Genomic DNA, 26,993 nt, shown 5'->3' with positions numbered 1-26,993 from the left:
TATCCCTGCAACTAGGTGGGCCAGAACCATGTAGAATATGGATTTCACAGTAGAATGCAGCACAATTTGGACTGGGCAGATTCCCAGACTCACCTGCACCACACTTGCAGTAAGCAGTGCTCACTGAAACCATCAACCTTCTCACTGGGACTGCAATATGCAACATGCATTAAATTATCTTTCTCAATAATTGAATTGTTATATCCTTAAAGATATGACAAAATGCCAAGAGGAAAACTTGGTCAACAAAGGCTACTCCAACCAGCTTTTTAAATTTCAGTATTTTTCAAAAGGAATCATACCAACAACAATAATAATAAAGATGTGTTATCTGTATTCATCAAGAATTTTGATTCCAATATACATAAATAATATTCACATATTTTATATATCCTGCCAGAAAAAAATTATGCTCAAGTCTTTTTCTTTAACAGAAGTGGGGAGCTCGTTGAAACATCCATTTTTAAGTTTTGAAAAAGCTATTTTTATCCCAAAGTATTGTCTGTGATATCTACTGCAGTAGTGACAAAAATGTATTGCAAAATAAATTTTACTTTCAAATTCATTTTGATGTGTTCTCGGTTGTCTTGCGTGATATTGTTTCCAGATACTTGAAGATCAAACGACCAGATTTCAGATTTTCAAAGACAGATAGGTGTGAAGGCTGAAAAACTCCTCTGCCAACTCCAGCTTTTACAAAAGATCCCTAAAGAAGCACCATTATACCCAGGTGAGTCTTAATCACAGGAATTAAAATTGGTAAAGAATGTCTCTTTACAGGATTATTCTACACTTTTTGAATACTGTACAAATAAAAAGAGTGAAATCCTTGTGAAACTCCAGGATTCATAGACAAATGTTAGTTATTGCAACTTAGTTGAAAGAAATCTTGGCCAAATGATAAACATCATTGGGCAATTTTGTCATGATGGTGCAAAAAATAACTCTGCACTGAATGAAGATTTCCATATCCTAAAGTGACAGATTGAAAGAAGTTGCTGATCCTTTCCCTAATCCATTTACTCATGAACAAGAAGAACAAATGATTGATCCACAGCATTATTGATAATAAAAAGAGGCAAGGGTCTCAGAGGCACTGGGAATGGTTGCCAGTCTGAACAGACTGATGAAGATGTTTAGAAATTTCAAAATAGCAGTCAAAGAACTTGAAATCTGGGTGCTATTAGTGCACTTTTGTCGCCTTGCATTGCTTTGCTCATGCCACCAAGTGGGGGGGGGGGGAAGCAAATGACAAACTATCAGGAATCCACATTATTTGGGCAGCACAATGTTTACTACAACGGTCAATCTCAATAGTTGCAGCTTGTTCCTGTGGCTGGGATATTATTTCAGCCTTTTAATCCTTTAAAATCATGCGCCACCTTCTCTGTTGCAAATATACAAGGTCTTTTCCTGCCATATACTGCACAAATTGTTTTGGTCATATAAAATGGAATTTTTGAATTATCTACATGCTGACGAGTGCAGTACTTCTCTTATCATTCTGAAGGTCTTATTTAAACACACACAAGTCTTCTCTCAAGCCTGAAATCTGAAGTGGTCCATGTAAACAAAACACAGCTAATGTAGATTGTTCTGTCCTTTTCCTGGAATAGTTTTTATCGATATGCATTATTTCCTGAAAGTGTCGTATTGGCTAGATGTAAAACTGGCAGGGGATGAGCTTCTGTATTAAAAACCCAGTGATCCAAAGGTAAGAGATCATCATTGGAGAAGAGCAGATATAAATACCTACAAAGTAAGATAAATAAGATCTGTCACTATACATGATACACAAAAGATACCATTGAGACTACATTGAACACTGCATGACCAAAGGTCTGCTTGTGCAACAGGGCTATTTGCTGTTTGCCTTCACTATTTTCTCCCATCAGCCGTCTGAGAAGAGAGGAGACATGTGCAGGGGGGCAAATCAAGAAAATTCTGTTGATGGCATCAGGACACATTCCACTGTTGACTATTCAAACCCATTAACTACAGAGTATAAAATAATGCACATTGTCTAATTAGATACAAGTATTATAATTAAAATACAGACATTTGTTTTCCCGTTGAATAAGATGCCTCATCACTCATGTATTATAAGTGCACTAAATTTTGCACTAATTGCTACTGATGAAGATTTAAAGCATTTGTAATAGTACACTAAGTTCTAAATAATCATGACCCACACTACCAAAAAAGATCTTCATTTATAATGAACATCTACAATCTTTCAGTGAGATCCCATTCTTCTGTTACAGTTTGTAAACTCTCAAAGCTTGGTGGAGCCAAGCTTTTTCTTCAATTCTCCTGTTCTAAACATACTAAAATCCAAATAACATGTCAAGAATTCCTAAATTCTGCACACTTGCACAATTTCCCCTTCACCCCCTTCATGCACAATTGTACTATCTGTGTATTCACTATATTCATCTAGGCAGTTTCAATGTGTGATATTATGAGAAAGAGCCAATACGTTTGATATCATCTCATTCGAACCCTAAAACAGGTGATGGCATTCTCATAGACATTACACAGGATAAAGGGCATCCTTCTGTAAGTGTTGCAGAATAATTATAATTCCTTTTATTTGGGAGGGAGAAAAAGTAAAAAATAAAAAGGAGACTATAGACATATGTGTTGGCAACCTGGTGGGATAAAATCTGCAGCAGTGATAATATCCAACAGTTTATAGCCATTTAATGCAGCCATTTTCCTAGCAGGCATATGTTTAGTATGTATTTTATAAATATAAAAATCTATTTTCTATAAAATTTATATTAATATGTAAATGCTGAATATTTCTTCTAAGAACCTCAATTCCAAAGTTGCTGAAACAAATATCATAGAGAAAAATCTACTTACTTTAGAGTTTCAGCAAGAAAGAAGCTTTGTTGTACATCATCATATGTAGGAGCTGAGGAGTAGACATCCTTGACCCCGGAAAATCCACCACTCACTCGGCAGTACTTATCAATGGCCTTTAAGTGGAACAAACAGAATGAACACTTTATTAGCCAGCAATTCAAAGTTGGATGTAGTTGACACAGATTCAAATAATATAGATATTATACACTTAGAAATGAAAGGAGAGCAATAGAATATAATTTACACTAAATAGTTACAACTACATGATATAACAATAATGTTATTGCCAAAATGTCTACAGGTATTTCTTGACTGTTTAACGACAATTCAAAGTTACAATAGCCTTAGAAAGGGTAACTTACAACCCACCCTTGAAGTTATGGCCATTACACCACCATCCCAGTCACATGATCACAATTTGGACACTTAGCAACCCGCTTACATTTACAATAGTTGAAATATCTTATCATCATGTGATCACAATTTGCAATCTTCCTAGCTAAAAGCAGCCAATTGGGGGAGCCAGATTTGCTTAACAATCTTATGATACACTCAATAACCATGCGATTCACTTAAAGTTGGTGGTAAAAATGGTCACAAAATTGGGGTCACAAAATTGTTTTACTACTGTACTGCTTAAGCAACCCAAATTCATAAGCTACCTGTGTCTGTAAAGCAGTAGCACCCTGGAACACAATTTCATATTTCTATGTTTGATTCTTTACATGAGACAACTAATAACTCTAGAAATAAATTAAATAAAATAGTTTTGACTATTTGTCCAGCAACCCTCTGAAAACAGAACAGAACTGGGATTAGATTTGGTATGTAGGGAGAAGCATGAAGATGATAAAAATCTGAAAACAACCAAATCCAGCTATGAGAAAAATATTCGAAGGAAAAAATCCCCCAATGCATGCCCAGGAAAGATAAATAATTGCCTGGAATGTTGACTACGCTTTCATTCCCAGTCTCCTCCTTCCTCCTTTTCATTGGTGGGCCCAGAGCAGAGCTATTATAAAAGAGGTTGGAATTGGGAAAAAATCCAGGTGTTGTGCCCTGCTTCCTTACCTAACTTGATTATTTCATATTTTTCAAAATTTCTTGAAGCATTTCTCTTCCAAAATTATTAAACTGAAGATTAACTGGAATTTAAAACAGCCCTTTTATAAACAGAGAAGCTTCTTCAATAATAAGGAGAGGTCCAAAGTCCCTCTATTACAGTGTTTCTCAACCATGGTAACTTGAAGACATGTGGATTTCAACTCCGAGAATTTCCCAGCCAGCATGCTCTGTTAGAATGCATTGAGGTTATCTCAATATTCCTTTCTAGAATGTTTCAAAATACATGCAAACCCTTTTTCTACAAAGCAGCCTCTATTTGGCACACTACTTCTGATTGTGAGGGAAATTTAATCCTGGCTGTCCTTCTTGGAAAAGCCTTGAAGCACTCTTTTCTTGTGGTGCAGCTGCTAAGTAACATCGCGAACGAGCCTCCATGGGAAAAAAAAACTAATTTTTAATTAGATTTTCATTTCAGTGCACATTTTACGACTGAATGCATTATTGTAAGGCACACTTCAAATATTTTTTTTGAAATCTAAATGTAAGATAAAAATATACTGTAGGCAATATTAGAAACTGGAAATTGAAGTCTTTTCCCCCAATATTCTCAGTCATCAGATTTTTTTAAAAGCCATTTTTCCTTAGGTCTCCACAAGCAAAGAAGGAACCATCTAGAAAAAAAAATAAGCATCACGGTTTCGATTTCTTACTATGCACAATATGAAGGCTGGCAGGTAAACTCTGTGAGGTTTTTTTAGAAGGCTAGTTAATAAATTACCTGTGCTGCCTCCCAGCCCCACTGTCTGTACTTAGGATCATGTGTGAATCGCCACATATACCAGTATGTCTCAATCACCTCCGGTCTTAATATGTAGTATTTTTCATTTTGCCGCACTGCTACTGCCTCTAAACCTCCATCAAATTTGAAAGCTTCAGGCCCCAGTTTTAAAGCTGCAAAGGAAAATGAAGAAAATTAATGTAGCAACTTCTTATATAATTTCTAAGTTCAACAATTTGACTCTAAAAGAAACATTAATATATGTTTTTAATGATCCCAGAAATACTTACGATAGTTCTTATCAATCTAGTCAGGTCTGTAACAGCTTGAAAGAAATCTAAATTCATTTCAGAATTTTAAGCATATGCATGGTTGTAGAATATTTAAGAAGTATTTAACATACTCTTAAGATTCATATCTTACAGAACAATGAGTGCTATTTTATATTCATATATTGTCTGTTTTCTGGCCACAACCTTGAAAAAAGTTGGCACTGTATAAAAAAAGCTATTATGTCTACATAACTTTTATGGAGGAGTGAGCAGCACATCACTTATTCCCAAAATATATCAGTTTCACTATATGGCTCCTTTCAAACTCTGAAATTTGGGCCCACTTTAATGGTCTGGCTTGGAGAGGCCAACCTCACTTTTCTCACCTTCTCTGTACAGAATTTAACTACTAAAGGAAATGCTGCAACTTCTCATATTTGAAATCTTGGGAAGTGAAATACAGGTTCCACAGGCTCTTTTCATTAACATATTTTCCTGGCAATTTCATGACTCAACTCCCACAAGGAGATGTCACAGTATCAAAGCTAGCAACAGTCTTTTCATCTTTGAAAGAGCTGGGGGAGGGGGGGATTGGGAATGAGGGCAAGGGCCAGGGAGCTAGTTAGATCCTTACTATCATATTGTTGATCTGAAATTAACAGGAAGAAATTTCCTACTATTCTGGCTTCTGTTACAGGAAATTATTGCTGGCTATACTCACAGCATCTGTTAGTTTTCTCACAGTTAGTTGAAAAGAGAAATGGTGCAGGGTTTTATGAAGGGTTGTAGGGGATAAGAATTATAGTCAATACATCCAGCAACATATTCCTTATTTAAACAAAAATGCCTGATTTAGGAGTTGAAACCACCTCTTCACAGAATTCTGCTTCAATTGTACCTTATAGCAACTGCAAAGGCAAGTCTCAGGAAAACACATTCAAAACGGGTTTCAGGTCTGGGCACAGCACGGAAACGGCATTGGTCGCGTTGGTGGATGATCTCTGGAGGGCTCGGGACAGGGGTTGTTCCTCTGTTCTGGTCCTATTAGATCTCTCAGCGGCTTTGGATACCATCGACCACAGTATCATGCTGCACCGGCTGGAAGAGTTGGGGGTGGGAGGCACTGTGTTGCGGTGGTTCTCCTCCTTTCTCTCCGACCGGTCGCAGTTTGTGTTGGCAGGGGGACAGAGGTCGACCTCGAGGCCTCTCATTTGTGGAGTGCCGCAGGGATCGGTCCTCTCGCCCCTTCTGTTCAACATTTATGTGAAGCCGCTGGGTGAGATCATCCGTGGCTTTGGGGTGAGATACCACCAGTACGCTGATGACACCCAGCTGTACATCTCCACCCCAGGCCACCCCAACGATGCCCTTGAAGTGATGTCCCAGTGCCTGGAGGCTGTGTGGATCTGGATGGGGAGGAACAGGCTCAAGCTCAACCCTTCCAAGACTGAGTGGCTGTGGCTCCCGGCATCCCAATATAGTCAGTTGACTCCATCACTGACTATTGGGGGCGAGTCTTTGGCCCCCACTGAAAGGGCTCGCAATCTGGGAGTCCTCCTGGATAGACAGCTGTCTTTGGAAGAACATCTGACGGCTGTTACCAGGGGGACCTTTTATCAGGTTCGCCTGATTCGCCAGTTGCGGCCCTTTCTCGATCGGGATTCCTTGTGCTAAGTCACTCACGCCCTCGTCACCTCTCGCCTTGACTACTGCAATGCTCTCTACATGGAGCTCCCCTTGAAGAGCACCCGGAGGCTCCAGCTGGTCCAGAATGCGGCAGCGCGGGTAGTGATGGGAGCAACATGGCGCTCCCATGTAACACCGCTCCTGTGCGAGCTGCACTGGCTCCCGGTGGTCTTCCGGGTGCGCTTCAAGGTGTTGGTTATCACCTTTAAAGCGCTCCATGACATAGGGCCTAGCTATCTGCGAGACTGCCTGCTGCTACCGACGACCTCCCATCGACCCATGCGCTCCCACAGAGAGGGCCTCCTCAGGGTGCCATCAGCCAAACAATGTAGGCTGGTGACCCCCAGGGGGAGGGCCTTCTCGGTGGGGGCTCCCACCCTCTGGAATCAGTTGCCCCCGGAGATAAGGAGAATCCATGACCTCAATGCCTTCCGTCATTCCCTTAAAACCATCTTTTCCAGCAAGCCGGGTTGGCTTAAGAAGAAAATTTTAAATTCTTTTAATCAGTCTGTGATTTCTTAACTTTCGGGCCAAAATTTATATATATTTTTAAATGTTTTTTAATATTTGTATTCTATGTTTTTTATCTTGGCTGTACACCGCCCTGAGTCCTCAGGGAGAACGGCAGTATATAAATTGGAAATTAAATTAAATTAAATTAAAACCTAAGATAGGCAAGGATACTTACTTGTCCTGTCATATGATTCATGGCATGTATGTGCAATTTCTGCTCCAAGTTGAAGGTAATGTCCAGCCTTCTCATCTCGGGAACCATCAGCTCCAAGGGCAAACATTCCCCCAGCAAAGCATGTGAGATGGCCCATCTTTCTCTCAAGGTGCCCATTTTTCCATTCCCCAATAAAAGTTAGGCCCCCATTAGACTTTCTGATAAGATGCTTCTCTATGGCCTGCAGTGGAAATACACAAGTTTAATTACTATGACAGGTCAAAACATATTTTCATTCTCTCTTAATATTCCTCCTCCAAGTCACCAGATCTCATGAACTTACAGAACAGAACAAAAACTTATAATTACTCTATTTCCCCCTCTCTCCATTGAAAGAGAAGTGGGGAAAGAAAAAGAAACTGTAAAACACTTTCACAGAAGAGTTAAGCACTGAGCTCTTTTTATACTTTCCAAATGGAAAAGTGATGACCACTACTTAGGAAATATTACCACCCTCATTCCTCCATCCCTTGCCCCACTTTTTTTATTAGTGACATTTTCTGAAGCAAGTGTGTGGGCGCTGTGTGTTTAAGGTCAATTGGAACTATTTTGGACACAACATTTCTTCATGTCAGTAATAACTAAGAAATGGCAACAGAATGAATAATTCACTTAGATCAGGCAGTTCATACTTTGGCCTAATTTCCCTACTTCTCTGAATTTTTGTTTTGCTAAAGACAGACTTTTGAACCATTAGTGGATTCTTACGCAATTAAAGTGAACCTCACTTACATTATAGCCAATGTCTATGTAGTCAATGTCTAAAAGAGAAATCTGGTTGTTTCCATTTTTTCCTCAGAAATTTCCTCAAATTTCTGAGAAGGCATGTGTTTTTGCATCAATTTAGCAAGACTCTTGGCTTTCTCACATTGTTAATAAAAGCACAAATTACTGTCAAACTGTCTTTTCTTCTTTGGCTTTGACCAAACATTCCATAAAATAAAACTTTGACACATTCTGTTATTAGGTCCCTTGAGTAAGTGAGAAGAGAAAGCAAACAAGAGTTTTGTGATTTACACAAAGAAACAAACACAAAAAGTACCTCCCCTTGATTTCATTAACTGAAAAGGTCAGGGGTAGACATCAATTTTGTGGGTTTCTTTACTGTTCGTTGGAAGGTAAGAACCTCCGTGATACCTCTGCTAGCCAAGCCAGACATCAATCTCAATCACTCCTGATCCTCCAGCAACCTCAAAATAAAGATACAAAGTAGCCACTTAAACTTTTCTACCAACATTGACACTTGGGCTGCAATTGATTAAGCATGCTCCTTCAGAAAAATCATTGGCAAAATAATCATGAAACAAAATCCCCTCAAGATAAAAAAATATTTTATTACAACATACTCCTCAGGGACCCCTAATCTAAAACTCCAATGTCAGACCCCTCATAAAATTCCACACCTAAAAGATCTACACATCTAAGATCAACACACCCACATGGGTGGAAGACTTTCCTCTCTGGGAATCCCTGGACCATGAACACCTCACTTTGCACATTTACTGCACAATCAAAGTCATTATTACCATAAATACTACTACTCTCTGTGTTCTGATCTTATGGCCACCTTCGTCAGCTGATTTATGCATTTACTTTGCTATCAAAGAAACTCTACCTCCACTTCACACAGGCTTATTTACCCGGCCACACAACAGAGCATTTTCTTCTAACATGTTCATCTCAGCAACATGGAAATAATCAAAACTGGTCTTTTAATTTGGATGGGGAACTATCATATCTTCATTTTCTCCCTAAAGATTACAGGGATATGGGTGCAAATGAAGATCAACTGCCTTTTTGGAAGTAAAGGAGGTACAAACCCATTGTTCTTAATTATGGAAGATGTGGAATTCTTAGAATGGGTTCATATATGAGGATAGTGAACAGAACTAAAATGTCTTTCAGAAGGTAAAAGAAACAGAGCAAGTGATCTCTGTAGGCAGTCTCTCATTTGCCTGAGCCTTCCTCCATCAGATCCAGAGCAGAGAGACTGGAGAGGAAGAGATTTCAAGAAAGTAAATTGTTTGGTCTTATACAGATCAAAAGATGACAATAGCTGTGGGGAAAGATCAGGCAAAGGAGAGGCTGCCTATAGTTAGTCTCTCTATTATCTGGCAATTATATGTGATGTATATGCACACATGCATTGGGTTCCAGGAATTTTAGCATTGAGTCCAGGTAAGAATGTTCAGGTAAAACTACAAAGAAGGGAAAGCAATAAAGCTTTTATTGTAGAAATAAATTATAGACTATGAAGCCAGGTAGAAGATCTAGATAATGCCTCCGGAACCACATTGAAGAACTTTCAGGGATAAGCGTTATAGTAATGATGGGATTCTTTCATTGCCTGGACATCTGTTGGATGGACAGCCAAGACAGTAAGGCCCCAAACATTCTTCAGTGATCTTACTGCCTGCTTGTTCCATAGTGCAGAAGAGGAAAGGGGAAAAATGGCTCTCTAGAGCTGATCTTAAAAGAGAAGAGCGAGCTGGTTGAACAGGTAAATGTAGTGAGAACCATGGGGAGAAGTAATCACATTATCTTGGAGTTCAAGATACTGCAGAAAGGTTTTTGACTAAGAGTTAAAACTGACAAATAGAGAAAAGAGTTAATGATTAAGGTGGTTAATCAGCTAAAGCTCTCACACCCTCTATCAATAAAGAAAAATAAATTTGCTCAGTGATATACACAGATCATGCTCTGATTTTAATACCTCGCTTTCAAGAAGAAAAATTACTTGTTAGAGGATAAAAAATGTTATTACTTCAATAAAATATATTACAAAAAAGAATTTTTTAAATTAAATAATTTTGATTGTAAGGATGACAGAGACAACTATATGGGAGTCAGCTGAAGCTTATATAAGAAGAATCTAAATAAGGCTTGCAACATATCAGAAAAAAGAACATAGTAATTAAAACCACCATTAAAAGACAAAAGAAATAAATCTGAAGAGTTTCATAAAACCAAATGAGATCAATAAATATTGGAAGAATTAAATAAATAGAAACATCAGTTAGATTTATTGGAAATAGCAGAAAGAAAAAAGGAGAACAGCAGCAATAAACATAATAAACTATTAGATTCTATTAGTCAGAAATAACAGCAGAAAAAATTTAGGAACAAAAGTCATTTAGAAGTATGCATATATATATATATATATACATACACACACTCAGATCTTAAAAATTTACTTAAATTTGAGAAATTTTAAACAAATTACTAACGATTCAAGATATGTAAAAGTAATAAAGAAAATTAAAATTAATAAAGCTCTGTATGGTAAAAAGTTAAAAGAACTAAGCAGAACTACCGCTAAAGGCAATGAATGAAATTCAAAAACAAAAACAATTCCAAAGACTCGGGAAGAGACGTATTTAACATTAATACACAAAAAACGGAATAATCAGAACAAATCTCAGTGATGTAGACCACTATTCTACTACTGAAAATTCAGTAACTACTCCACTAGCTGCACGTATGAGGAAGTACTTTTGATAAATTATACATACAGATAACATTTCAAAATGGGAAAGATAACAGATTTATCACAAGTGTACTATAATTTATCAAAATTAAGAAAAATAATATCAGTAGTATTTTTAATGTGGAAAAGGCCTTTGATAATTTGGAATGAATTTTTTTAATTAAATGTCTTAAACAACAAAATGAATTCCAGAGAAGAATTCAAAGCTTGGATGGAAAGTACATATAAAAGGCAAACAGCAAATATTACAGTAAATGGATTGCTCTTTGTAAACCTTTCAATTAGAAAACACAAGGCAAATGTATCTACTCCCCACTTTTGCTCAGAAGGTTTATTACAAAATCTGATAAATAGATAACTGGAATAAAATTTGAGAAGAGAAATAAAATGTGAAATATTACGCAGTTGATGTAGTACTAACAATCACATCAACCACAAAATTCCATACAGCAGTGGATTAAAGTAATCAAAGATTTTGATTATTCTTCCACATACAAAATCAGTGAAAAGGAATAGCAAAGCGCTTACTTTTTGAGGAAGAAAATTCTATGAAAAAGTCAGTTATATAAAACCTTCTTTGAGAGAATGCAACCAACACATATTTCAAAAGAAATATAGTAAGCTATGACTAGAAATAAAACATAACGTTGACAGGTGAAAATGTTTAAAATTTTCCTATATTATCAATTAAAAACGAATGTATTACCTAAGGTACACTTATTAAAATGGCAGCAATTCAAACCTCAGAGTTAAAAAATTGCAGGATTGGGAAAGAACAATTAATACATTTATATGGAATAAGAAAAAAACAAGAGTAAAATTCAAAATTATCCAAGTCATAAAAGAAACGTGAATTAGCATTTTCTGATCTTGATTATATTATAGAGCAAATTATCCATTATAGACAGTAGAATGGGGCAATATTTCAATAACAGAATAATTACCACAGAAGAAGCAGGCTTAGCCAAGGGGCTTCACAGATACTTGTGGTATAAAGAAACAAAAGAACACAAGAATTTGAAGGATCATATTATAAGAGAAAGTCTGTTAAAAATTTAGAATTCCCCAAAAGCAGGCATAAGCCTAATAATTTCATCAAAATCAAATGGTTTCTGTTTTCAAAGATAATTACAGTAAGAAAGATCTGGTTACATATGCAAATATGATACACCTGGACACAAAAAATGAACTAAAGACAAAAATTTTTAATGAAACAAGAACTCTACCACAGTTAATATATATTAATAATTGGAAAAGTAAAAAGTAAAAATTGATACAAAAATGTACCAGATGTTTTTTAACTAGTTAACAATTGCCAAAATGTATATATCAAATAATAGTTAGCATTGGGAATACCACAACAAGCAAGGAATGTTGTATCATATGTGATAGTTATGTTTTAAAAAATCAAAAAGTACTGGAGAGAAAAATACTAAACTACCAAAATATGCAGAAAATAAATCATGAGTTAAAATCATAAATATTTTCATTAACTCCAGAGAAGTTTTTGCATCATGGTTTATTAATAGACATAGTGACAATGGCAAGACTCATCTGGCACAACATTGAAAAAGAGAAACCTTGCTGTCAATACAACATTGGAAGGCTAAAATCATGCAGCAATGAAAAAAGTATTGATATAAAGTCACAGCTGAAATCTAACCAAATTCAATCAGGAATGCTTGAATAGCAAGGCAAGCTAAGACACTTAAGACACTTGTATCAAAAAAAGTTAAAAACTTGAGTAAGTCACAAAATAATTAAAATGATCCAACAGAAATGGGTAATAATGCCTAAAGTATAAAAATATCCAAGTTGCAATTAGTGGCTGGGTGGAGCGGGAAAGGGGCTACCACAATGCCTGTTTATAATTTTTGTTTTTCTAATTTTCTAATGTTTCTCAAAACCCTTTTAATGTGTGTGTGTATATAAAGTAAATCATATGTACCATATTTTTCGGACTATAAGACGCACCAGACTATAAAACACACCTAGATTTAAAGGGGGAAAACAAGAAAACAAAATGTTTTTGGCCTCCGTGTATTGCATTTTCACCAAAAATGGGCCTGTTTTTGCAGTCTTCTGAGGGCCGGGGAGGGCGAAAATGCGACACATGGAGGGCTCGGGAGGCCAAAAATGGGCCTGGTTTTGGCAAAAACTGAGAGTGCGGAGCACTGCAGAGTGATTCTTGGGGCTGGGGAGAGCAAAAACGCAACACGGTTCAGGAGCACGCGGATGGTTCAGTATTCGGTCAATAAGACACACTGAAATTTTCACCCACTTTTAGGGGAGGAAGTGTGTTTTATACTCCAAAAAATACGGTACTTTTTTCTTATTTTCTTTTTATGTTTCACTTAACAAATAAATAAGAGACCAGTACATTTTAGATTTGAACATGAATTTGGGCAAACTCTGGGAGACAGGTGAGCCTGAAATGCTATGGTCCATGGGGTTGCAAAGAATCAGACACAACTTTGCGACTGAACAACAAATATTATAGATTACATCTTTTTCAACAAGAAATAATATTTTAGAAATGACCTTATTTCAACAGGAAATATTTTAGAAATGACCTTATTGCATTTATGTTGTTGGAGATGCAGTAAAATTAATGTTTTAATTAAGTAAATTGTTTCAGCTCAGTAAGAAGAAAAATATGTGTAAACTCAAATTTAAGATTTAAGATTTTCAGATGTTTTCATCAATCATGTGGGAATTGGCTTCTGGACAAAGAAAATGGGTATGCAATCAAAAGTCTTATTGTTCTGCATTAGTAACAAAAACATATGGCTCCAACCACAGGTAGTTCTCGATTATGACCATAATTTGAGCCCAAAATTTCTGTTGCTAGGTGAATTTAAATGAACTTAACTGTCTTCAAGGATCCAAATAGGTACTATGTAGATTTTTTTCACATTTAAATGCATCTAAATTAGAAAGAATTAGACTTTGGTTGGAAATAAGAAAAAAATCCTAATATTAGAGCTTTTTAACAATGGAGCAGTCTGTCTCAGAAAGTACTGGATTTTCCTTCAGTAGAGATATTTAAAGAGAGGTTGGCTGGCTATTTTCAGAGATGTTAATACTAATGGAGTTTAGTAGATAGATTAATTCTGATATCGCTCCCCTCTAACTTTCACATTCTATAATTCTATGCTATTATAATAAAATAACTCAGGTTATTTTCAGAATGAAAAGTTGTTTGCCTGTAGTAGCTAAGAACAAATCAAATAACCAATCTACATTCAGCCACATGGGCCACATACTGTACTTCCTTCAGCATAATTTACAACACAGCATAACTTTCTTTTGTAAGAAAAAATGGGATGAAAAGCTGCATATGCTACTCTATACAGGAAGGAAGAATAAATAATTTTACATTATATTGTAACAATATAAAAAATGATTTCCATATTTTCAAACAGATTTCATTGCTTACAATAAGTAAAATAATAATCACATCTGTTGATTAAAAGTTGTTTGTTGCTGTTTTATTATTACTTTAAAAACGTGTCAATTTTTAAATATTTATTATAAATCTATCATTTGATGCATTGTTCATCTTTCCAGAGTTATCATAAATATTCTAATAAGAGTTTTTAAATGGGCTTAGACTAGGGGTCCCCAGCCCCCAGGCCCAGTAGTCTGTTCGAAACTGAGCCATGAGAGAAATGGGCAAGCACACGCACATGAAGCTCTGCTCCATTCATGCAAATGGAGGTTTGTGCGTGAGAGCCCTCTACTGTCATGAATGGGGTTTTGTGCTGGAGCACAAGCGCCCTCGCTCGCATGAGTGGAGCTTTGTGCGCGAGTGCAAGCACCCTCCACTCACATGAAGCTCCACTGGTGTGAGTGGAGGGTGCGTGCACATGCCACTTGCACCAATGGAGCTGTGTGCGCATGCATACACCTGCCACTCAGATGCCTCCTCTCCATGTCAGGCTGCCAAACTGGAAAGGTTGGGGACCATGGGCTTAGTCCTCAATTTACAGCAGTTCATTTAATGATCATTTGAAGTTACAATGGCACTGAAAAAGTGATTTATCACTGTTTTTCACTTACGACCACTGCAGCACCCCCATGGTCACGTGATAAAAATTCAGCCGCTTGGCAACTGACTCATAACGATTGCAGTGTCCCAGGATCATGTGATCACCTTTTGCGGCCTTCTGACAAGCAAAGTCAATGGGGAGGCGAAATTCATTTAACAACTGCAGTGATTCACTTAACAACTGTGGCAAGAAAAGTCGTAAAATGGGGTAAAACTCACTTAACAACTTTCTTCCTTTGCAACAGAAATTTTGGGGTTCAATTGTGGTTGTAAACCGAGGACTATCAGTACTTCTTTATTTATGTACAGTTCTTCTGCTCATGGTGTATTCAATCCCCAACAACATTTTCAAGTAAGAGAACAGGATGAGCTAAGTTAAGGATGGATTTTTGTTTTCATTCTGATTCTTGAAAAAATACAACCAGTAATTGCTTGGAGAAAGGGGGAATTAATGCACTATAATCACCTCAATAGCATCATCATACATTTTCCTTGCCTCTGTGTCCATTTTATCTGACATCAACCAAGCTTTCAACAAGTATTCATAAAAACTGTCTCCTAAACCACCCATGGATGTGTGATCTGCAAGAGAAAGAGACAGGGAGTATGTATCAATATAAAACTGTGAATATGAAATATTACTGTGATTTGCAACTACAAAATCCACAAGCCTAGATTCAAAAAGCTAATGTTTTACAAATATTTTCATATTTCATCTAGCAAAGTAAGGAATGAAGCTCTCCTTATGTTGTAACTAGACAAACCATGATACCTGGGTCATTGTTTCAGATGTATTTCCTTACCAGGTTCCTTAATGTCTCCAACAATGGCAGAGCTTCTAATATACATGAAAAGTTCTTAAAAATTTAGGGAGCTATATCTGTTTTGAAATAGCCTATGTTGAACCATAAGGCACAGTCAAACATCAGAAGTTGACCACAATAAATGCTCTGTATTTTGTCATAAAAATACTTTACGATAATTTTTTGTTATAAAATGTTTTATAAAATTTGTTGAATTTCAATTCCATAGGAATCATTTTGTAAGTTAGCCCATTTGAGGTATTTTAGTTCAAAATGTTTTACCCAATGATGCATTGTTTTGCCCAGTTAAGGGTTACATGCAGAAGAGTTTTAGTAATATATAGATTTATCTGGAATCTATTTGCTTAAGTGCTATAGTATTTCCCAGGATTTCAACAAAATAATCAGAAACTACAGTCAGGACTCTATGACTCGATAAAATTCAACTCACATAGAGAATAACTTTTAATAACCCACCATTCTGAGCAAATTCTTAAGTCAAACAGCACTCGCTGTTTGAGAGCAATTGTACACTCCGGTCCCCAATGCTCCTCTCGGGTACTAGGTTGCACAGATACTCAGGCTCTGGGCCTTCGGCTGATGCTGTGCAACGCAAGGTCGGTGGTAAATAAGGCCCCCCTCATTTACGATCTTATACAGGAGGGGGGAGCGGACCTGGCGGGTATTACGGAGACATGGTTGGGCCCGGAGGGAGGGGCCCCTCTGGTTGAAATGTGCCCACCAGGCTTCAGAGCATTCCATCAGCCAAGGGCCCAGGGCAGGGGCCAGGGGGTGGCGGTTATTATTAAAGAAGGTCTTGGTCTGAGGGAGACCACTGTGCCACAGATTGCCGGGTGTGAGTCCCTCTTTGTGAGGTGGGGTCAGGGGGTTCAGATGGACTTGTTGCTAATGTACCTGGCTCCCTGCCGCATGGCAACGGCCCTACCCGAGCTACTCGACGTGATAGCCACGGTGGCAGTTGATACATCCAGGCTTATGGTCATGGGTGATTTCAACCTGCCGTCCGTTGGTGAAACATCTGAGATGGCCCGGGAGTTCATGGCTTCCATGACGGCCATGGACCTGACCCAGTTAGTTCATGGCCCCACTCACGGGGGGGGACACACTCTGATTTTTGTCTCTGGCCAGTGGTTGGGTGGTCTTCTTATAGGGGATATAGAGATGGAACCCTTGTCATGGACAGATCACTCGCTCCTTCGCCTGGACCTTTGAACCGCTACACCCCGCCACAGGGAGGCGGAACCAATAAGGTGGGTCCACCCCAGGCGCCTGATGGATCCTGATAGGTTCCAGACGGAACTTGGGCCATTTCCTGAGGATCTGACACACGACTTGGCCGAAGACCTGGTAGCTGCCTGGGATCGGGCGGCTGGTGGGGCTTTAGATCGAGTCGTGCCTTTGCGGCCTCTGACTCAGTGCCGATCCCATGTGGCTCCATGGTTCACCGAGGAGCTGAGGGAGATGAAGCGCCGGAAAAGATGCCTTGAGAGCGGTTGGAGGGCCAGTCTTGCTGAATCTGACCGAACACTGGTAAGGTTGCATATTAAGACCTACCTAGTGGCGATAAAGGTGGCAAAGTTTAATTACTTTTCCGCTCTTATTGCATCATCAGATAATCGTCCGGCCGCCCTGTTCAGGGTGACCCGCTCCCTGTTACATCCGGGAGTGCGGGAGGACCCCCTGGAAGGTAGGGCCGAGGATTTCGGACAATCTCTGTATGACAAAATCGCACAGATTTGGGGGGATTTGGACTCTTGACTGGGTAGATTCGGGCAGGGTGACGAGGAATAATCTTGAGAATGTTATCTGGGAAGAGTTTGACTCTGTGACCCTGACGACGTGGACAGGACTTTGGGGAGACTTAATGCGGCCACATGTTTGCTGGACCCGTGTCCCCCTCCTGGTTAGTACTGGCTTCCAGGGAGGTTACATGAGGCTGGCTCCAGGGAATTATCAATACTTGGTTGAGTGAGGGTTACTTCCCCACGGCCTTGAAAGAGGCGGTGGTGAGGCCTCTCCTCAAGAAGGCTTCCCTGGACCCGGCAGTATTAGCCAACTACCATCCCGTCACCAACCTTCGCTTTGTGGCGAAGGTTGTTGAGAGTGTGGTCGCACGACAGTTTCCACAATACCTAAAGGAAACGTCTTATCTGGATCCATTCCAGTCGAGTTTCAGGCGCAGGTACAGCACGGAAACGGCATTGGTCGCATTAGTAGATGATCTCTGGAGGGCTCGGGACAGGGGTTGCTCCTCTGTTCTGGTCCTGTTAGATCTCTCAGCGGCTTTTGATACCATCGACGATGGTATCATGCTACGCCGTTGAAAGAGTTGGGGATGGGGGGCACCGTGTTACGGTGGTTCTCCTCCTTTCTCTCGGACCGGTCGCAGTTTGTGTTGGCAGGGGGGCAGAGGTCGACCTCGAGACGCCTCATATGTGGGGTGCCTCAGGGGTCGGTCCTCTCACCCCTTTTGTTCAACAGCTATGTGAAGCCGCTGGGTGAGATCATCCATGGCTTCGGGGTGAAGTACCACCAGTACGCTGATGACACCCAGCTGTACATCTCAACCCCGGGCCACCCCAATGATGCCTTTGAAGTGATGTCCCGGTGCCTGGAGGCCATGCGGATCTGGATGGGGAGGAACAGGCTCAGGCTCAACCCATCCAAGACTGAGTGGCTGTGGTTTCCGGCATCCCAATATAGTCAGTTGATACCATCACTGACTATTGGGGGCGAGTCTTTGGCCCCCACGGAGAGGGCTCGCAATTTGGGTGTCCTCCTGGATATGCAGCTGTCCTTGGAGGAACATCTGAAGGCTGTAGCCAGGGGGACTTTTTATCAGGTTTGCCTGATCCGCCAGTTGCGGCCCTTCCTAGATCGGGATTCCTTGTGCACAGTCACTCATGCCCTCGTCACCTCTCGCCTGGACTTCGGCAATGCTCTCTACATGGGGCTCCCCTTGAAGAGCACCCGGAGGCTCCAACTGGTCCAGCCGCACGGGTAGTTACAGGAGCTGCATGGCGCTCCCACATAATACCTCTCCTGCGTGAGCTGCACTGGCTCCCAGTGGTCTTCCAGGTGCGCTTCAAGGTGTTGGTTATTACCTTTAAAGCACTCCATGGCATAGGACCTGGATATCTTCGAGACCGCCTGCTGCTACCAATGGCTTCCCACCGACCTGTGCACTCCCACAGAGAGGGCCTCCTCAGGGTGCCATCGGCCAAGCAATGTAGACTGGTGGCCCCCAGGGGGAGGGCCTTTTCTGTGGGGGCATCTGCCCTCTGGAATCAGCTGCCCCCAGAGATACATAGAATCCAAGACCTCGGTGCCTTCCGCCGTGCCCTGAAGACCTTTCTTTTTCAGCAAGCCGGGCTGGTTTAACACATTTTTAAATGTTTTTAATAGGTTTATTATTGTTTTTTTAATTATGGGGCCAAACGCATATATATCTTTTTAACTGTATTTTAATGTTTCTATTTTATGTTTTTACTTTAGCTGTGCACCGCCCTGAGTCCTCCGGGAGAAGGGCGGTATATAAATCTGATAATAAAATAAATAATCTGATAATAAATAGTTGATCTTGAGTTAAAGGTGCCTTACTTGGAGCTACCTAGGCACACTCTGAGCTAGAACAACAGGCCCAAAGTCACTCAGGAAGTTTCCATGGACATGAATCTAAGTTTTCCCTAGTTGTGTTCCAACATTTTAATCACTACTGCATGGTGGCTGTCAGTTGAAAATGTAGTTACAACACTACATTAGAAGTGCTCCACTGGTATCTGAATGGTCAACAAAAATGAAACAAAATATTTCATTAAAACAATTTACAGAGCATCAAATAATGGAAAATAAATTTACTGAAAATTGAATGTTTGAAGTACTGTGTCCTCAATCATTAATATCGGACAATAGTATTTATTTCTCAATAGCGTATTTTTTTTATCTCAAATCTTTAAAATGTATGTCATAGGATTACAAGAAAATGTGAGTGCATGTGCATATAAAATCTGGTCTAATAGGCACATACATTTAATCCCCATAGCATTATTGTACAGTATTTCCACAAGCATTCTGTTTCTACCATCATTTCCTATAACAATTATGAAAAGTATTGATTTGCTTGGTGAGTCTTGTTGGAACAATATAGTTATAAAATTGAGATGAAAGTGATCTCATGCTCATTCAGTCCAAACCCCTGTTCAGGACAGAAATCTTCTAAACTGTCCCCAACAGGTCACCATTCAAAGTCCATTTGAAAACATCCAGTAGGAACTCCACTTTCTAGAGATACTCTTCATGTACAGTTCTTACTGGCAAGAAATTCCTCTGGATACTCAGCCTAAATCTTTTAATATCAATTTATCTCCCCTTATTCCCTTAATTAGATGATCCAGCTAATTACTGCCTAACCTGTTTATTAAATCAGATCTGCAAAATATTTGCTAATCAAGAGAAACTAATTACTTGGCTTGAATCTGAAGGCATTGTGATGGATGAACAGGCTGGGTTTTAAAAAAGAAAACAAAATTAGACCATGCTTTGGTGCTGCAATGTCTAACACTTCAGCAACTAACTAAATTCTAATGATTAAAACAGGAGTAATCCTTTTTCAGGATCACTTGGCTTTTGCATAATAACCTTTTTTGCAGCTATACAATCCTAAAAATTATAATTTCAACAAGATTGTTCACTCTTTTTCGAAGTAAATTATGATTTCAAGCATTCACAGGATGTCCAGTTCAGATATACATGTCAAATTATAAGTATCAAAGCCATGAAGTAAGAAATTAGAGTGTGCAAAATGTTGACCTTGGAGCCTACAGCCATAAAGATTACTCAATAACTAAAATCATGACATTAAATTTAGTTTTGGAAGACGTTTCAAGTGAATTTATGGATAAATACATATGTACATTCATATACTAAACCAGGGGCCTGCAACTTTAAACACTCGAAGAGCCATTTGGACCCATTTCCCACAGAAAAGAAAACACTGGGAGCCACAAAACCTGGGTGGGTGTGGCCAACTCAATGTCACTTCCCCCAGTCACATGACACACACCCCCACCCACGTCTACCTAGGTTTTGCGGCTCTGTATTTTCTGTGGGAAATGGGTCTCTCTCTCTCTCTCTCCTCCCTTCCTCTCATTTCTGTTTTTCTCTTTTTCCTTCCCCTCCCCCTCTTCTTTCTTTTTCTTTCTCTTTCTTCCTTTCTTTCCCCCTTCTCTCTCATTTATTTCCTTCTCTCTCATATCTCTCCCTCTCCGCCTTCTCTCTCTCTATCATTTGTTTCTCTTTTTCTTCTCTTTCATTCTCTCCATCATTTTCCCATTTCTCTCTCTCTTTCTTTTTCTCCTCTTTTCTCTCCCTCATTTCTTTCCTTCTCTCCCTCTCATATTTTTCTTTTTCCTCCCCCCTTTCTTTCTTCTTTCTTTCTTACTCTTCCTTCTCTCTCTCATTTGTTTCCCTCTCTTTTCCCTCTCTCTCATTTCTCTGTTCCTTTCCCTCTTCTCTCTCTCTCTCTTTTTCCCTCTTTCCTCTCTCTCCTTCTCTCCCTCCATTACTTTCTCATTTCCCTCTCTTGCCCTAGTGCCCCTTGGGTTTTCTCCACACGGCCCACGACTGGCTGCTTTTTGCGATTCTGTGTCCCTCACAGGCAACTTAGCACCAGCCACAGTCCCCTTCCTGTCGGTTCCGAAAGGGAGGAGCAGCTGCCACCGTTGCCGAATGCAGGGAGGGAAGAGCTCTGGCTCTCCTGCGCAATGCGACTGGCTACTCATCTGAGCATGCAGTGGCGGCAGCGGGAGGAGTAGTTGCCGTTGCCACTGTGATCCTGGCCCAGGAGGGTATCCTGCTTATGTGTGTGCGTGCGTGTGTGCAAAAGATAGAGATATGAGAGAAAAGGGGATAATTCCCTTTTTTCTCTCTCATCTCTCCCCTCCCCCTTTGTGCAGTGGGAGGCAAGGGCTGCTTTAAGTGTAAATGTGGTGTGAAGGCAAGTACAGGGCTGCTTCACTCCTGCACTAAGGCTCCGGTGACCCTCCTCCTCATAACCCCCTGGCCGGCTCTGGCGAATCTGGGAGAGTGCGCACGAAGTTGAATCTCAAGCGAGTGCCAAAGTGCAGCAAAGGCGTGCGCGAGGGAGGCGGCCGCTCGCTGAAGGAGGGTCTTAACAGAACGCAACAGGACATGGCAAGGTTCCAGCCATTGCCTTGCCGTCCCTCCCCCCCAGCTCCTTCTCCTCTCGCAACCCCCTGACCAGCGGTGGAGCTGGAGGGGGAGGGGGAGGAGGAGGGGGTCGCCCAAAGGGAAGCCTCCACTGTGGCTGGTAATTGTTCCTCTGCAGCCCAGATTTCCAAAAAGAAGAAATAAAAGGAGTAGCTAAGCGCCCCAAGGAGAGCTTGCTGGCTTGGCCCAGCCACGGCTTTCCAAGAGAGAGAGAAGAGATGCAGAGACAGAGAGAGAGCAAGAGAGAGAGAGAGAGAGAGAGAGAGAGAGAGAGAGAGAGAGAGAGAGAGCGAGAGAGAGAGAGAGAGAGAGAGAGAGAGAGAGAGAGAGAGAGCGAGAGAGAGAGAGAGAGAGAGAGAGAGAGAGAGAGAGAGAGAGAGAGAGAGACATAGAGAGAGGGTGGGAGATTGGCTGATGGGCGAGCATCTTTGGCGAGGGCTTTTTCCGAGCCTGACCCCCGAGGTGGGAGTGCATTGTTTGGCGGGGCCAGCTCCCTTTTCCCGCTGCCCTGAATCTCTTAAAGCCGTGGCTGGGTGCTGCTGGCCTGTCCCCCTTTCTGACGTCCCTTCATTCCAGATCCCATTCCCACCCCGCCAGCTCTTGTGTTAGCGAGGCTGGCGTTGGTTGCAGACAGGCCAGGGCCGTGTCTCGGGGCGAAGAGCACGTTGCGCGACTCCCCAAGAGACCAAGGCACGCCCAGCACCAACAAGAGCCGGAAGAAGCTCCACAAGAGTGAGACATCTGAGATTCAGCCCCAACCACTTCTCCATCCCCTGCCATCGTCCTTACCTTCTCAGGCCAGGCGAGGGAGGGGAGGACAAAGGGCGGGGTCAGCCATGATGGGACAGGGAGCCACAACAGAGGGCCCAAAGTACCGCATGTGGCTCCAGAGCCGCGGGTTTCCGACACCCACATTAAACAAATTCAGTTTGCAATTTATATGAAAGAAATACTTACGCTGCCCCCAGCGCCCAGTTCTTGGATTCAAGTAGTTTGGATAAAGTCCATTAGGACGGTCCATTTTCTGAAGCAGTTTACGAATATGCATAACCTTAATGAGAAATAAAAGGTAACCATCGTTTATTCTCAACATTCCTCAGATTTTTTTAAATCAGATATTTTAAAATCAATTGGCTCCTTAGTGTATTTTAAAGAATTAGGAATGTTATAGTTGAACTAATAACCTGCCTTAAAATTACATTTAAAGAAATATTGAGAAAAGATGTACGTATGTGTTACATCCACATGCATTTCTCCATGTTATCTATATTTGTACAAGTCTTGAACCGTATATCAGAAAGCGGCACAAAACAAACCTTTTCATAGTAGACAGGATTGCCAGTCAGATAACTGAGGTGTACAAATTCCATGTGAAGTGTACCGAACTCTGAGAGGATGCTGCTGCCAGCAGAAGCCCAGCCCCAATTGCGACCTACACCACTAATCAGAAAATGATAGGAAAAGGCTAAGAAAATGTATTTACAAGAAACAAAAAGCAAGGAAAGAAAACTGACACTTAAATAAAAATAAAATTGTAGTACACCTTAGGTTTATGTGCTTAATATATAGTAAGTACAATTTGGAGCAGTCAAATAAATCCAAAACACCACAATATGTAAATTCTTTAAACTGCTTAGCTGATCTTCAACAATGCTAATCAGAAGATTTACATTATTCTTCACTGTGCCAAGTTTCTCTGTCCATATGCGTACCTTTTCAAATTCACCATTGCCCAAGGAATCCCTGTAGGTGTATTGAAGGCAGGGATGAGCTTTCCTGCTAATTGCACTGCTTTTATCTTGAATAGCTGAAACAGATGGAGAAAGACAGCTGAACTATGGTCTGCTGTTTACATTCCAAACCTAAACACATCTACTCAGAAGAAAGCCCTCTTCTAAGTATCCCACCTGATACATAAACACATAAATATTCTTCCACAGCATTTTTGTCCACCACTATGCCAGTAGGAAGGAATAGATTTCAGTGGTCTGTACTTTTTTAAAAACAATTTTATTAAACTTATCAAAATGTAAAATAAAGTAAAAATAAAAATAGTAGGAAGGTGGAGAAGGTGGAGAAGGGAGAAAGAGAAATGTGGGTGAAGGGGAAAAAGGAAAACGGAAGCATTCACTTCTGACTCTTCAGCACAGTAGAATAAAAATAATATTACAGCCTCAACTTTTTACTTTTGCATACTTAGTATATACTAGCCATTTTTTAATAAACAAACTTATCAGTGATCTCTACATCTTGCCTGGATTTATTTCAACTTTATCGTCTATAATGGACGGCAAAGGTCTACTGGATAATTTTCTCAGTACATAAATGTATGTTGAACAATATCTGCATTAACAAACTGGAGACAAAAATCCTAGGAGGTTCTCTACTTTCTCTATGTAAATGCTATACAATTCTTCATACAATTGAAGGCTACAGCAGTTAAGATGTTGTTAAAATTATTGCTTAACATTATTATTAATGCAAAACTAGAACTAGCCTATTATCATATTTGATGAACAAGTATTTCTCTTGCGGCACAAAAGACAAAGTAAATTGGGTTTGTGGGTTGGTTGGTTGGTTGGTTAGTTTTCCTTTTTATCCAATGAGGGATATACACTTTCCACTTATCTGCAGCCTAAAAAAAGAGGAGCTCACCTTTAAAAGGAAACCAAGATCCAGCTAAAAAGTAACCAAAAAGATCAATACAATGTAGAAGTGTTAAAGAAGGAAAAGGTTTTAAAGTCTTCCTGGTGAGAGTATAATATATGCTATTAAAGCTCCAAAATAGATCTCTGGTAACTACTAAAACTGGGATGTTCATAAATACTAGGTGATCATTCAAAAGAAGTGAATGTTGAATCAGTTAATGAAAAGCTCAGAGAAGATATAAAATATTGGCGCTAGTACTATCTTCCTCATATAAATGCATAGCCTCATAACACCATTTTTATTTTAAATAAAAAACAAAAGTATCTGGAAATTATTACAAGGACCTCTAATGTAATAACCAAATTCCTGTAAATTCCCAAGTGCAGAAGTTGGCAGTCTGCTGCATTTTAGTCCCCAAACCATGTTTTTTTAAGAGATCAACAAAATTCCATTGGTAAAATATGACTGAAAACAACCCAAAAGGTATAGAATGAGTCTTAATTTTCAAAAATGAAATGAATATGAATAGTTGTGTGTGTAACAGTGGAAAATTTACCTTAGAAAACCCTGAATGTTCTATACTACTCCCTCCAATTTTACTATGATGTAATTATCCACTGTTCTGTATTCATTAGGCAAGCATTTTTTTTCCATATAGCCATTGTTGTCCCTAAAAGATTATTTGCCTTAATCAGTCTTTCAAAAACTTAAAACTCATTCTTTTAACAATTTTCAGCTTTTTTAATCAAACTGTTTTGTCATCAGTCGATTGTATAACTTTAAAAATATAATGCTGGAGATTGCTCTTTACTCCTCCCCCTTTCTTAAAAGTCTTGAAGTTTATAAAGAAGCAAAGTCTGCCCTATACTTCTATTTGGGAACTGCTTTATGAGTTATTTTAAGCTAAAGTACAATATAAAATGTATTACATAATAAAAATAAACTGAAATTTGGGACTTAAAAATAAAAAGAAGTATTACTAAACTAATTAGTGTTTCATCTTAACAGTTCTTCTCATATTAGGAATAAGATGAATAATTAGGATTTATATATGGCTATATCATATCAGTACTGATTCTCTAGATATATCTGAATCTAATTTTCTCCAACCACAAATATGTAAATCAAATTTTATGTTAAAAAAATTAAATTCTACAACTATCATAATAGATAAGCGAATTCATAATTATTTTTCTTGGTACTATATCGAAAGGAAAAATCAGCAAGTTCATTAGGGAACCAAAGGACTTTCCTTTAGCTATGAAAAATAAATTAAACTTAAGATTTTCTCAGTATACTACTTTCTGAGATCAATATCAAGAGTTTTCTTTCATTTAGACATAAATTGAGGCTCAGGCTTCATCAGTTCTGGTTACCTACCAAACAGCTTGTGAAATGGGAAGAAAACAAGCATTTGCTTCTTTAAAAATTTAAGAACAAGCCTCAAACTTTTACACAAATGTACAGTGACTCCCTTACCTCTTGTCCTGAGAGATAATAAGCTGCAAGCAAGCCACCAATGAAACGAATGTTGACTTCAAAGACAGATACCTCTGAGTTCTTGAAACAGATAAGAAGATAGATTCTTTAGGTATAAACTAAATACTAATACACTGCATTTACATTTTATGTGCATCCTTACAGCAACTAAATAGAGGATTGCTGCAGACCAATTGCAATTACTCTTTATAGCAGTTCTTTGGGATAGTAAGCCATTGTTGCTACTAGTAACAGTGAAAATTAATTATCTTGAGTTTGGATACAAGACTAAATTGGGATTAATTAAAACTGGATTTGAAAATTAATACAACTCTTAAATGGATCAAATATAAAGACTGAAGATTAAGAAAACTCTTATGTGAGTTCTGTTATTTTTAAAACAGAAAAACATGAAAGTCATTGAGACAAAACTTTAGTACAAGCTAACTAAAATTATGTTTTTAATACTTGATGAGACTAAAACAGAGATATCTAATTATGCAAAGTATCACTGGACATTTCAAAAGCAGGTCTCATAAAAATGCGTGCAAAAGAAAAAACTACCAGCACAACACAAATAAGAGCTGGTAAATCAACAGGAACACACATTCTGTCTTAGAAGATTGCAATAAAAAGTGTGCTTGAAGTTTTACAAAGCTTTAATGTCCATTATCACAAATCATTTTAAACACTGGTAGAATAAAAATTTAAATTTCTCCAAACAATAATATTCCAAGATATATTTTCTTACCACACTAAAATCAAGATGATTCTCAATCCATTCCTGTCCTTCTCTGAATTCATCATGAAGGCCCATTATATAGAGGGTATCCAATGCATCTACTATGCTTGCTCCCAGCTGGGAATTGCCTATAA

The 26,993-nt window shown here is 39.2% G+C and overlaps 1 protein-coding gene across 1 annotated transcript in view; it reads right to left on the bottom strand.

Moving 5' to 3' along the window:
- Positions 1–314: 314 nt before the first annotated feature.
- The window catches only part of MAN1A2 (mannosidase alpha class 1A member 2), a 61,798-nt gene continuing 35,119 nt past the window's right edge, over positions 315–26,993 (bottom strand). Inside the window, exons 4-13 of the mRNA XM_034411022.3 lie at positions 26,869–26,987; positions 26,118–26,198; positions 23,702–23,796; positions 23,306–23,429; positions 22,947–23,040; positions 15,404–15,519; positions 7,361–7,580; positions 4,715–4,887; positions 2,869–2,984; positions 315–1,752 (exon numbers count right to left, since the gene is read on the bottom strand). Coding sequence (XP_034266913.1) covers positions 1,620–1,752; positions 2,869–2,984; positions 4,715–4,887; positions 7,361–7,580; positions 15,404–15,519; positions 22,947–23,040; positions 23,306–23,429; positions 23,702–23,796; positions 26,118–26,198; positions 26,869–26,987 — 1,271 coding nt within the window. The 3' untranslated portion in view covers positions 315–1,619. The remainder of the gene's footprint in view (positions 1,753–2,868; positions 2,985–4,714; positions 4,888–7,360; positions 7,581–15,403; positions 15,520–22,946; positions 23,041–23,305; positions 23,430–23,701; positions 23,797–26,117; positions 26,199–26,868; positions 26,988–26,993) is intronic.

This window comes from Pantherophis guttatus, chromosome 2, assembly GCF_059756535.1.
Source record: "Pantherophis guttatus breed Tessera chromosome 2, ASM5975653v1, whole genome shotgun sequence".
NCBI lineage: Eukaryota > Metazoa > Chordata > Lepidosauria > Squamata > Colubridae > Pantherophis > Pantherophis guttatus.
This window is presented reverse-complemented; position numbering and strand designations above follow the sequence as displayed.